At 34.0% G+C, this 13,935-nt stretch overlaps 1 protein-coding gene across 1 annotated transcript in view; it reads left to right on the forward strand.

Moving 5' to 3' along the window:
- The window catches only part of Smp_020270 (voltage-dependent calcium channel), a gene marked incomplete at both ends in the record, with an annotated part of 63,791 nt that overhangs the window by 8,788 nt on the left and 41,068 nt on the right, over window positions 1-13,935 (forward strand). Inside the window, 5 exons of the mRNA XM_018793436.1 lie at window positions 687-848; window positions 2,921-3,147; window positions 3,490-3,593; window positions 9,702-9,817; window positions 11,405-11,458. Coding sequence (XP_018647949.1) covers window positions 687-848; window positions 2,921-3,147; window positions 3,490-3,593; window positions 9,702-9,817; window positions 11,405-11,458 — 663 coding nt within the window. The remainder of the gene's footprint in view (window positions 1-686; window positions 849-2,920; window positions 3,148-3,489; window positions 3,594-9,701; window positions 9,818-11,404; window positions 11,459-13,935) is intronic.

The raw sequence follows: 13,935 nt of genomic DNA on the forward strand, positions 1-13,935 counted from the left end.
CAATGGGAAGATTCAAACAAACAATACTAAAGGAATTTAAACTTCATCCCATTGCACAAGTAAGTGGCTATCAGGACTCAGTAGCCGAGTGGATAACGCGATAGCGTTTGAAGCGAAAGGTACTGGGTTCGAGTTCCAGAGTGAACATCAACTCTGAGAGCAGGTACATCCAGCTGATGAGTCCAAAATAGGACGAAACGCGCGTCCTGGATTCCACTGCTAGCCACTATCCATCTTTGCTTACAATTGCTAAAAGCTTCTAGATTTCTATTATACTTTCGGACAATCTCAAATGATTTTTGACTTATTAAGACATTGACTTTTCAAGCCCAAATTACTTCATTTACTTCATTTTTAAACATAATAGTTCTGTTTTAAACGGGATAATTTTATAGAAATTCGTTTCGCAACGGTTATGTTAGATAAAAATATTTTTAAAAATTTTACAAGTATTAATTTGTATGTAGTTTGATTTATTAGAAGGTATACAAATTTTGCTGAAACGATAATGTTCTTTTGAAATGATCTTATTGTGTATCTCTCACTGAACAAAATCTGTTTCTTTGTTCATAAATAATTTTTATTTTTTTCACAGTTAATTCCTTCTAGTCACAAAACCACTTCATTTTTCTTTCTGATTTTCCACTCATATTTACCGTATTGTAATTCTTATTAATCTTATTCAGGCCTTCAGGTTGTGCTCAACTCTATTATCACCGCCATGGTTCCGTTGTTGCATATTGCATTACTTGTGATTTTCGTTATTATTGTCTATGCAATTGTTGGCCTTGAATTATTTCAGAGCAAATTACACCTAACCTGTTATAGAAATTCAACACATAAAATTCGTGAGTTTCTCTTAAGAAATAAACAAAAATATCATCATGTAATCAAATATGTATGTGTTGGATAGTTTGACAATCTTTTTAAGTCACGTATTTTTAAAGTGTGTGAATAATGCTGTACGGTTCATTCTTTTTCACTTATTTTTACCAACCAGTCATATCTAATCTGTGTATTACCTATCCGTTAGTCCTCGTGCAAAGTTTAGGACATGACACAAATACTACTGAACCACAGTGGTGATAATACAGTAGTTTTCGCAATAAAATTTATGGATATCAAACTCAGTACAACATCTAACATACACATTATTTAGTAAGAAAAACCATGTTAGAAGATTCAAAAGAAAGTTACCATAATTTACACTTTTTACTAAGGTTCCTTAATTTTTGGATCTAAAGTTGAAATCCCTTACAATATATCAGCAAATGGTGCTAAAAAACATTTAGTATCATTAGACGCCACATGGAATATATCTTTCTTCTCAAAACACAATAACGTCAAAATGTAGCACATCTAGCGTTGAATCACTGGAAGGAGTGACCATATTTCAAATCGATTCACAAAATTCAGTCAACACAGAGGGCTAAAAAAACAAGACATAGGTTACTACTTGATGACCAATCAAAGTATTTTATTCATTCATTATTACGTTACAAAAAAACGGAATGAATAAAGTTTGTTTCATCGGTGGATTAGATGTTGCATTTTCCGTTTTCCTCTTGTTAACTAAGATTTTCACTTTGGTTTTGAGGAGGAGTGAAAATAAATAAAATCCCCTTGAGAATGATGTTGGCCACAGTTTTAATGAAAATTGATATTGAAAAGTTGCAAAAATGAAGTGCTCATGTGAATTTACGATGTGAAGGTATGAGAAAAAGTAATAAGGACAATTTTCAGTATATTCTAAACATTTTATCGCACAGTGACTGGTAATTATAAGAAATGAATTACTCCCTCTGTAAATGAAGTCATTATTTGTAGATAATATAATGCGGTATAAAAGCAACATTGTGATTTATATTTTCAAATATTCATCATGTTTTACTCTATCATATTATCTATTTATTAAATTTAGATATTGATCAGTGGTAGAATAGAGGACTAGCATTTAGTTCTGTTTAGGACTCAACATCTAAACATCCCTTCATCACAGCATCGTTGTTCACAATGAGATTCGAACCCAGGACCTTTCGCTTTTCAACGTCAAATCGTTTTTCACTGAGCTATCGGATGTCTTGGATTCCACTATTAGCCACCACTCAGCTTTAATATAGACTTGTGACTAAGTAGCATAACCGACACGATCCTCTGAAGATCCACATATGCCAATACAGACTGAGTGATTACCTAAACTTTTTATTATCGAACCTATTAGAATAAACTATTTGTAAGTTACTTCTCAAATTCACTTAAAATTACCATCAAAATAATGGAAGGAAAGGTATTTCTCTGTCAAATTAGTTTATTAAAATTGCAATCGATGACTAATAGTTTAAAGTTTTGAAATCCGTTTGTTTATAAAGATTCTTTGAAAGTTTTCATTATCGTTGAATATCGAACACTTGTTCACGTTTAATAGACAAATAAATCTACTTTTTGGTATGATACAATATGGTATTTTCAAAACTGGCAATACAACTATTTTTGTCTTAACATAGGATGATTGCATGACATAATTTAAGTAGGTACTCAATATTGTACAGTCCAATATTAATAAACTCTATTACATAACAAGGGTTTCTCTATTTGCAAGTGAAAGTAAACTAAAGAAATGCTTATTAGCTGTATCATGTACTGTATATAAAATAAATACAAACAACGAAGAGTTTTAGAAAAGTGATTAACTATTTTATATCAAGCAACTCTTCAGATAACCATAAATTGAATAAATCAAGTAAATTTCAGTTCACTAATATACTAACAGTTGCCTATATTGAGTTTCTGCATTGGTGTTTTCAGGTAGAGTGATAAAACCCTGTCACATTGTTTCTAACAGTAAATGATTTATTTTAATATAAAAAATTATGTATTTCAAGCTTTTTTATGAGAATTTTTGTACAACAAATTCCTGTAGCTGAAATGATGCCAAATCCTCGACCATGTACTTTTGAAACATCATCAATGGGATTTAAATGCAGTGAACTTGGGCCAGATTATTTTTGTGCAGATATGTATGGCAAAGAAGGAGAACGATACACTGGTCCTGAAGGTGGTATTGTTAGCTTTGATAATTTTCTGTATTCTATGCTTACTGTTTTCGTGTGTATTACAATGGAAGGTTGGACTAGTACTGGATATTATGTAAGTTAAATATCTACTCATGCTTATTACGAATGCAATCAGATAGAATAATTTAATAAATAGTTTGTTCTGTCATTTTGTGATATAGAATAATATAATTTGTTTATGAGGTATCGTATAATTTTATGAAAAAAACACTTTGGAGTACACTTAGTTGTACACGCAGTATAAGTATAATCGAGTTAATGACAAATCGGGAGCAAATTACTTAATTTATTTTTCGTAAAATTATAATATTTGTTTTTCATAATTAATAAGACAAGTTGGAATGATTATTATCAATGAAGTATTTATGTTGTATTTGAATTATTATTCTATAATCAGATTATCTAAATTTGATAGGTATCTGATGCTATCGGTTCTTGGTGGCCTTGGATTTATTTTGTAACCCTTATCCTACTTGGTTCATTTTTCGTTATGAATCTTGTACTTGGTGTACTAAGCGGGTATGTAATTAATGTGATAAAATTTATTTCTATTACTACTATCAAGTAATTTTCAAACAATTATATAATTTTTAGTATTGGATTCATTGACTATATCAATTAAATGGTTGTAAGCATTCATAATTTATGAGTACAACCAAGTAAAAAAAGAATTCGACAAACTTTCCATAATTGTAATTAATTATATATTTACCATTATCTATCATTAAATGATGACGAATTTGTATTATTTAGTGTTTTGATTCAAGATAGAAGTAAATATGATTTTTAATGTGAACAACGCCGACAGAATTTCAGAACTACGTACATTCTAAAACATGGATAAATTATCTCATTAGGAAATTATTTGTTTTAGTTCAGTATATTTGCAAGTATATTTTGACATAGAGCCTTAAGTGATCGTTATACACATAAGTAAAATATGTGTAAAAAATTCATCAATGAATATTACAACGTAACACCTGAGAATAATTTACATACAAGTCGCTAATAAATCACCTTGACCGAAATGACATGACATTCATCTATTCAAGCCTGTCTTTTGATTGATCACACATAATATTCCTATGTTGTTCCTTTGTACTATTTAAACTTGGATTATTTTGGTCACTTATTCTCTGAAGAAGTGGCTTACACGGAGTCATGAAACGTCAGAAAATTTAATTCTTATACTCATCGGGACATCATAAATATATTATTTTATTTGCTTTGAGGTTAGGTTGTTTGTTAATTTAAATTTTATTTCTTTACTTAATTTAGTTGGTTATAAATGTGTTCATATCACGGATCTCATATAGAGAGTTCTAAAATAATGTCTCAATGAAATTTTTCGATAAAAAGTCAGTGTCAGAATAACATTTTCGGCAATGAAAATTTTTTAATTTTCTTGAATATCTTATCAAATCTCTCAGTTTATTGATAAATCTCACGTCTAGCTTAATCATAACATCCCTTGTTTTCACAATATTATGTTTTCTTAAATTAGTTTCTGTCTTACAAACCGGGATTTATGAGTTAAAGCGATAAAGTATTCGGATCATGAAATTGTTTCTTTAAATAATAATTTCGAAATAGGTCAAACCATTTGGGAGTATTTTAAGCTTATGGTCTAATAGGGTAATGTTTGATGAAGGGGGCAACATAATCCTTCCTAGTCTGGCTGTATTTATTTAGATAGACTTCAAGTTCCATTTTAAAAGCTGAATTTATTTTTGTAAATGTAGGTAAATATGTATAAAATCTTGCTTACAAAGCTTACATTTATCCTAGGTTACATCAAATCACTGAGCTTGCTTTTTTTCAACAAATCGCTTTACAACGCATAAAAAATCATGAGGAATATTTGTTGTATTACCTAGATTGTCTAACTACCATCCATAGTTATTTTTCTACCAAACGCAAAAATAACCGTTCCTGAATGCTTAATTTCAATTTTAAAAAAAAATCTATTTAAGGCACAAAATCTGCTTCATACCATTGAAATGTTGTTATCTAGTCTAAACAAATCTGAATATTCTTTAAGCTTTTGCAATATTCATGAATTATTGACATAGGTCTCTTTGTCTACCAATTATTTTGTAAAAGACTAATATTTGAACGAAGAATATTCTTTTCGATAAATTCTCTTCAGGTTCTACAATTATATATCCAAATTAATAATCCGAAAAAATGGCCAAGTTAAAGACAAAGTACATCGTTTAATGCATGTAAATTTAGGAATGTCAAATCAATTAGAATAAAATTGTTAATGTTGATATGACTCATACAGAATGTTAACTTGAATCTGTATACATGTAAAGTGAAAATTTAAGACCTGTGATCAGAATAAATATGGGTCAGATAGGGTGAGAGAGATGATAGTGCAATTACAATTCGACCAAATGTTTAACGGAAGACTAAATTGTGTGAAAAATTAGTAAGACGTAGTAAGAAGGGATGAATGCGAAGTGAATGAATCATGTATAGGGGAGATTAATAATGATGTTTAACCAATAATAATGGTGATAATAATAATAATAATACAAAGATTTGTGAATAAAGATAAGAGAGACAATTAAATTTGACTACGAAAAGTCGTAATTACAATAGTTAAGATTACTATTGATTAATTGGCCTTGTGGTTCGCCAGGGGAGGATGAGGGGTTGGAGATATTTCTTCTGTATGCAAAGCTCCGGTTTCTTCATCCGGATGGCTACTGCCTCAGCCGTTTGAAGGACTTTAAGCCTGACAAACTTTGGCAAAAATTACTGACCCTATAAATAATTGAAAAGGATTGGCTTATACCGGCACTATGACCAGTTTGTACCAAATGGGCCAATATCGAGCTGTTTACTTTCTTCACCAAACCTTTGTTTAACCACACTGAGAGGCGTTCGCGAGCACGAAAATGTAAATTCCTAGGACTTCGACCAATATTATTTTGTAAACAAGAAACAACACCTGTAGGCAAACAACTAAATAGAAGCTATGCTACTATGCTGACTTGAACTCCGCCTGTAGCTCTTCTAGAGTTACTGCCGGTCCCAAGCCCGGGTAAAGGAGGAGGGTTGGGCATGGGGTTAGCGACCCCATCCCGTAGAAAAGCCAACTCGCTAAAAAAACGCTAACCAGAAAAAATAATTCAAACCATTTAAACTCTGCCCTGGGAGTAGAAGGAATAATTATGACGTCTCATGATGAAAGCCGAAATTCTTCGGAAGTCACGAGACCGATGCACCTTCTAACAACCAGAGCAACACTCTTTATAGGTACATGGAACGTCCGGACAATGTGGGAGACAGGAAAGACCAGCCAAATAGCAATGGAAATGAGGAGATACAACTTGGCAGTACTCGGAATCAGCGAAACCCATTGGACACAAACTGGACAACAAAGGCTTGGTACAGGAGAGATGCTGCTGTACTCCGGTCACGAAGGGGAAAACGCTCCACACACTCAGGGAGTTGCTCTAATGCTGTCCAAAGAAGCACGAAATGCACTTGTGGGATGGGAATCTCATGGACCCAGGATAATCAAAGCATCATTCAGAACAAAGAAGCTAGGGATCACAATGAACGTTATCCAATGTTATGCACCCACCAATGATAGCAACGACGATGATAAAGATCAGTTCTATGAAAGGCTGCAATCAATTATAGCAAAGTGCTCACGAAAGGACCTCACCATCCTGATGGGAGATCTAAATGCTAAAGTTGGAGTGGACAACACAGGATATGAAGATGTAATTGGACGACATGGACTAGGAGAGAGAAATGAAAATGGGGAGAGACTTGCAAACCTATGTTCATTCAACAAATTGGTTATAGGCGGCACAATATTCCCACACAAGCGCATACACAAAGCTACATGGATCTCACCGGACCACACCACAGAGAACCAGATAGATCACATCTGTATCAACAAAAAATTCCGAAGATCAATGGAAGATGTGAGAACCCGGAGAGGAGCTGACATAGCTTCAGATCACCACCTGGTTGTGGCCAAGATGAGAATGAAGCTAAAGAAACACTGGACAACTGGACAAACAGCACCACAAAGGTTCAATACAGCCTTCCTTCGAGATACTGACAAGCTCCATGAATTCAAGATAACTCTCAACAACAGGTTCCAAGCTCTACAGGATCTACTGAAAGAACAAGAAACTATGATGGAGGACAACTGGAAAGGGATAAAAGAAGCACTAACTTCGACGTGTCAGGAGGTTCTTGGTCCTAAGAAGCATCATCACAAGGAATGGATCTCTATGGGAACCCTGGACAAAATTGAAGAAAGGAAGAACAAGAAACTAGCAATTAACAACAGTCGAACACAAGCAGAGAAGGTCAAAACACAAGCAGACTACGCAGAAGCTAACAGGGGAGTGAAGAAAAGCATTAAAGCCGACAAGCAGAAATACATGGGAGGACTAGCAACGACGGCGGAAAAAGCTGCAAGAGAAGGGAATATGAGACAATTATATGATACAACGAAGAAATTAGCAGGGAGATATAACAAACCAGAGAGACCAGTCAAGGACAAAGAAGGAAAGACAATCACTGAGATTCAAGAACAGAGGAAAAGATGGGCAGAATACTTCGAGGAACTGCTGAATAGACCAGCCCCATTGAATCCACCGAACATCGAAGCAGCCCACACTGACCTTACTATAGATATCACTCCACCAATGATCGAAGAAGTCAAGATGGCCATCAGACAAATCAAAAGTAGGAAGGCGGCAGGACCTGACAATATACCAGCAGAAGCACTGAAGTCAGATATTGAAATAACTGCAAAAAAAAAGAAGATTTGGGAAGAGGAACAAGTGCCAACGGACTGGAAAGAAGGATATCTCATCAAGATACCAAAGAAAGGAGATCTGAGCCAATGTGAGAACCACAGAGGCATCAGTTTGTTATCAGTACCAGGAAAAGTTTTCAACAGAGTGCTGCTGAATCGGATGAAAGACGCAGTAGACGCCGAACTTAGGGATCATCAGGCTGGATTCCGTAAGGATAGGTCGTGCACAGACCAGATTGCGACACTACGGATCATCGTTGAACAATCAGTTGAGTGGAACTCATCACTATACGTCAACTTCATTGACTATGAGAAGGCGTTTGACAGCGTGGATAGGAGAACATTATGGAAACTTCTTCGACACTATGGAGTTCCTGAAAAGATTGTCAACATTATCCAAAACTCATACAATGGACTACAGTGCAAAGTGGTGCATGGAGGACAGCTGACAGATGCATTTCCAGTAAGGACCGGAGTCAGACAAGGCTGTCTACTCTCCCCATTCCTCTTCCTTCTAGTGATTGACTGGATTATGAAGAATTCGACATCTGAAAGGAAATACGGAATACAATGGACAGTTCAGAATCAATTAGATGATTTGGACTTCGCAGATGACCTAGCCCTCCTCTCTCATACACACGAACAAATGCAGATGAAGACAGCAAATGTAGCAGCAGCCTCCGCATCGATAGGCCTCAACATTCACAAAGGAAAAAGCAAGATTCTCAAATGCAACACGGAGAACACCAACCCAATCACACTTGATGGCGAAACTCTGGAAGAGGTGGAAACATTCAAGTACCTGGGGAGCATCGTTGATAAACAAGGAGGATCTGATGCAGATGTAAAGGCGAGGATCGGCAAAGCAAGGGCAGCATTTCTACAATTGAAGAACATATGGAACTCAGAACAACTCTCAACTAATTTCAAGGTCAGAATCTTTAATACGAACGTCAAGACAGTCCTACTGTTTGGAGCTGAAACGTGGAGAACTACTACGGCCATCATCAGGAAGGTACAAGTATTTATAAACAGTTGTCTACACAAAATACTTAACATCCATTGGCCGGATACTATCAGCAACAGCGTTTTATGGGAGAGGACAGTGTGGCTTCCAGCTGAAGAGGAAATTAGGAAAAGACGGTGGAAGTGGATCGGACATACATTAAGGAAATCACCAATGTGCAACACGACTCAATCCCTAACTTGGAATCCGGAAGGGAAGAGGAAAAGAGGAAGGCCAAAGAACACACTACGCCGGGAAATAGAAGCAGATATGAAAAGGATGATTAGCAACTGGAAAGAACTGGAAAGGAAGGCTCAGGACAGAGTTGGATGGAGAATGCTGGTGAGCGGCCTATGCTCCTCGACGTGGGGTAACAGGCGTAAGTAAGTAAGTAAGTAATGCTGACTTGAGCATTACATTCTAGATGACGTTTTCATAACATAAACACCACATGTGGTATTGTATATTGATTGTAAAATTATCATGAATCAACTGAAGTGTAAAAGCTGAATGTTTTCAAAATGACAGGCTAAGATAAAATTATATTTCAAGCAGTCCATTAATAATCTGAACTTCATTCTCCTCATGTAGTCGTTCGTATTCATTGTTGTAAAGTGCCAAAATAAGACCAAACAGATTTCGACTGTCTTTTGGTTTCTCAGTAATTTTTCTAAACACTCTAAGAAAGCTTATTTCTTCAACGTTATTGTATATTTTTTTTGCTGATATCATTCAGTAATGAATGAAGCTGATATGGTATGGACAGTTTTAAAATACTCTCAGTAAGCTTATTTCTCCCATATTATTGTATATTTTTGTTTTCCAGAGAATTCAGTAAGGAAAAAGAAAAAATAGATCGTACCTTATTGTTTCGTAAAGAAAGACAAGAAAAACGTGAACAACAAGATTATCTGGGTTATAAAGAATGGATTGAATTAGCTGGTAAATTAATTCACTGATTATTAATATTGATTATTTACATTTTAATATAGTTCGGGGTATACAAATTATATCAGTGCTTAAATATTTTAAAGACTAAAATATTATGTGAGAAACAATACGTGGATTATTGATAACAGTTGGTCATTTTCATATTAATAAAGTTGAATCCTAATTTGTAATGAATTGGATTATCCCGCTATTAATATTTTGACTGAATTCTCATCAGTTTTAGAGGGCTAATGTTCATACTGTGTGGATCGCCTTGATATAGCAATTTTTCACAAGTTTATATAGTATAGGTGGGATGTGGATCCCAAAGTAAACATCAAATTCGGGATGCAGGTACATTATCTGACGAGTCTCAAATAGGATGAAATGGGTGTCCGTAGATTCCAATGTTAAAGACATTTCACCTTCACTCTTGATGGAATCACCTCTATAATCTGAGTTGTTTTCACAAATCTATAGTGTTCAACCAACACCAAAAGACTAAATATGGAAACTTAATTTATAGAATTCGACCAGCATTAAGGATTAAACGAACGCGTTATTAATCATTATTCAATGGTCAAACAGTGTGGCTATTTTAATGCACATAATATTTAAATTATGTTTGAACGGCTTATGATACGTGGTTTATATTTTCCCACAATTTCTAAAGCTAATCAGGAAAAACATGACCTCATCAAGAACACTTTTCTTTTTTTCTGAAGTTTATTCATTCACGAGAACAGCCATCTTATTCACTTATTATCGCTAATGGAAACCTACTTAAAAGACAGCCGTTTAATGAAACAATGAGAACATTAGTGATAGTATAAAGTGAACTGGAACCGTATGAATTTAGATTATCAGATTCCTTGAAGTAGTAAGAAAAAGCAAAACTCTTTCATAATAAATAATTTAGTCAGGGCTCCATCAGATCCAGCTTTATTTCTACTCGGATATAGAAAACTTTCCACCACTTTCACATAACATCTTCATATTACACTTATCAAGACTTATTTAATGATTCAGTAATGTATTTCCTATTGATTTTCTCTCAGTCTTAGTTTACTCAATTTTTTGTCCTAACTTTTCGATTTTCTTAACTAGGAGACAAAACTATTCAAATTTAAAGTACAATTTCGTGCAAAATAATAGTTAGTAAACTCTGTTTTTGTAAAAACAGTTCATTACCTATTATGCATTTTATTGAAGAAAGAGTAATCACTGTGATTTACATTGTACATATGTGTATTTTTACATGTATACGCATTCAGGTTGAAAATCTATTTTGTTTATGTGTATGTGTGTAAAATAAAAGGTGGACACATCAATCATTAATAAGCTTAGTGTTGTGCTTCAAGTATTGCTTTTCTGTTAATATGATTCATTCATTTTTACCGGGTAAATCATTGTTGTCAACCTCCTTGAACATTATCGTTGTTATTGTTGTTACTACAACTGTATAATGTGTTGATGGCCTAACTACAAGATTGTCACTGTGTTTTTTAACTGAACTGAAAACAATCCATATTGAATGTGTTCAATATCAAATTTTCACCATGTTTATTCTGGTTCCTATTTCTTGAACTTTCATTTTAGAGGAACTAAGTGATTCTGAAGGTGATGACAAAGAAAGTCAAGATATAGAGTCAGGTTAGTTTTCTTTCTAACATCATTTGATAATTATCACTTGATAGAGTACATTTGTACCTCGAATGTCGCAACAGTCGTTGTGTGTTGGTGTCTGGCAAAATCTTTGAATATATTCAAAAAGCTAGATTGACTTTTGCCAATTTACTTCACCTGGAGCGTAGATGAGATACCTGTCTGTCCGTTAACGTACGGGTTTAATGAACACCAGTTTGCCCTGTTTGAATTTATAGGCGTGGAACGTGACTAATTAAAAGCAGAGGATATTTTAAAGTTGTTATTATTTGACGATAGGTTTCTTCGGAGGGTAAGTGGTGTATATTGGGACTACTAAGTGGTCAATACCGAGGTTAGGGATAGGGTACCAGGTAAATAAGAGAAACCAATTAGTGAGGTTGTAAATTTTCATCATCTGAGATTTTCAGGACATGTGTACGTATAAATAATTACCGCCTACATCGGTGGGAGGTATTATTTAGTATGGGAGTAAGGTAAAAAAAAACATGTAGGGGGACAAACTAAGTATTTAGATCAGTCCATGAAATCATCAAATGGCGAACTAAAACATGTAGACGCATACAGATTATCTGGCAAAGGTTCGAGCGATTTTTTTAACCAGTGGTTAGTGACAATGAGTGACATGTATTAGTGTTGATCGCCGTTGGATGGGCCCATCCTTTCTTTGCTTTCCATTAGGGTAATGAACCCCAAAATATTTTTATACTTCTTTCCTTCTTCCTATATCGCACCTTCCCTACTACTACTATTGATACTGGTAATAATTGTGATACTCTTCTATTTGGCTAGATAAATTAATCTCCCTATGTGCCAATGTTTTGTAGGAACTTAAATCGATTCATTTGAGTGTTTGTTTCTGTGTTGCATATGTCCGACTGACTATGTACATTTATGTGCTCTAGTTTGAACTAATATTGATTTCATTATGTACTCTGAATGATGTAAACTTGAAACATGACAACAAATTCTTTCTTCGTTGCTTTTTTATATCTAATTTCGATAATAATACCACTGAAATTGAATTATTGTTAATTTTCTGCTAGAAATCCAAATGCTTTTCTTACAAATTACTTCAATCACCAGTTGAATCCGTCTTCTTTATGAAAAAGGTTATTGTAAACTATAAATTATCATTTCTTCTAAATAATCAGTCCATCAGAAATAACCAAGAGATATTGTAATTTATTTAAAGTATTATTATATTCTTGGTGAACATTGATATTAAAATAAAATCGGTCAATCAGAAAATTGTCTAACGTTGAAGTCCTAATATCGTTCTAATATTGTAACATTTTAATCTCGTAATTGTGGTTGACGGTATTAAAGTGATAGGTATATTTAAAATGAATTTTCTATCCATGATTTACCAACTTTATACTCTGTTGTTCTCTCCGGAATAATCATAATAATTATGCGATGGCGGAGATTTGTAGCTAAGGTGGATGATTTTGGTAGAGTAGACGACTCCTATCTGATAACGATGACAGCTCCACGACCAAACAATCCAGGTCAGATAACAAACTCCACCAAAATAATAATTATTTTCGGGACAAAATATTTATCTTCTTCAGACAAGATATTTGATAACTGATATTTTTATTCTTTTACTCATAATATACAAAAAAATGAAGACGTAGCTAGCAAATAAAATTTAAGAAATAAATGGCTAGTTAATTTAAATTTATTATAATTGTAACTGTAGATGAACAGCATATCTGTATAGTATTCTGTATATATCATTTGTAAATTATGTATGTCACTGATATTTATAGAAACTAAAGTTTAATCGTATTAACAATTTCATGATTAAAATCAACAGATATATTTAGTTAATAAGTTAAAGGTTTCATTTGCTTATTGGTTAATATTAATCATTCATTTTAATTACAGAACTAATATTATAATCAGTTTCATTTTGAAATATTATAATATAACTGTTATTTTCTAAAAGATGTCTGTTTCTCTTAACAATAAGCATTGTGTAATCCAATTATTGAGTAAATGTTATAGTGGGGCGAATATAGTAGAAGTTAGAACTGGTTTTTCGATTGATTATTAATTGTAATTGTATTGTATAATTACTGTTTATTTATTTATTTATTTAAACACATAAGCATTGATACAAGGAGTCACCAAACAGATATGAGCCACACAAATCGAAGACTGGGATACTGTCCGGGTGCCTAAGCCGAAACAGGTGGTTTTCTTGAAGGGCCACAACCGGAGCCTTTGACCTAAAGGTCTAATCCACAAGGCAGTGGATCATCGTAAAGAGATGCAGTCCCATGGTATCCGGTGACAAATAATTGGTTCATATGCCATTTGTTCTCTCAGGATACTGTAGTCCATGTGCACCATTGGTTTGGGATTAGGGTTCTCCAACTCCTCTAGGTGGACCCTTCGTGTCCATCAACACGGTCAAAGCGCCAGACATTCGCTTTTCATCCTCTCGATATCGTAAA

This window comes from Schistosoma mansoni, chromosome 1, assembly GCF_000237925.1.
Source record: "Schistosoma mansoni strain Puerto Rico chromosome 1, complete genome".
Taxonomy (NCBI): Eukaryota; Metazoa; Platyhelminthes; class Trematoda; order Strigeidida; family Schistosomatidae; genus Schistosoma; species Schistosoma mansoni.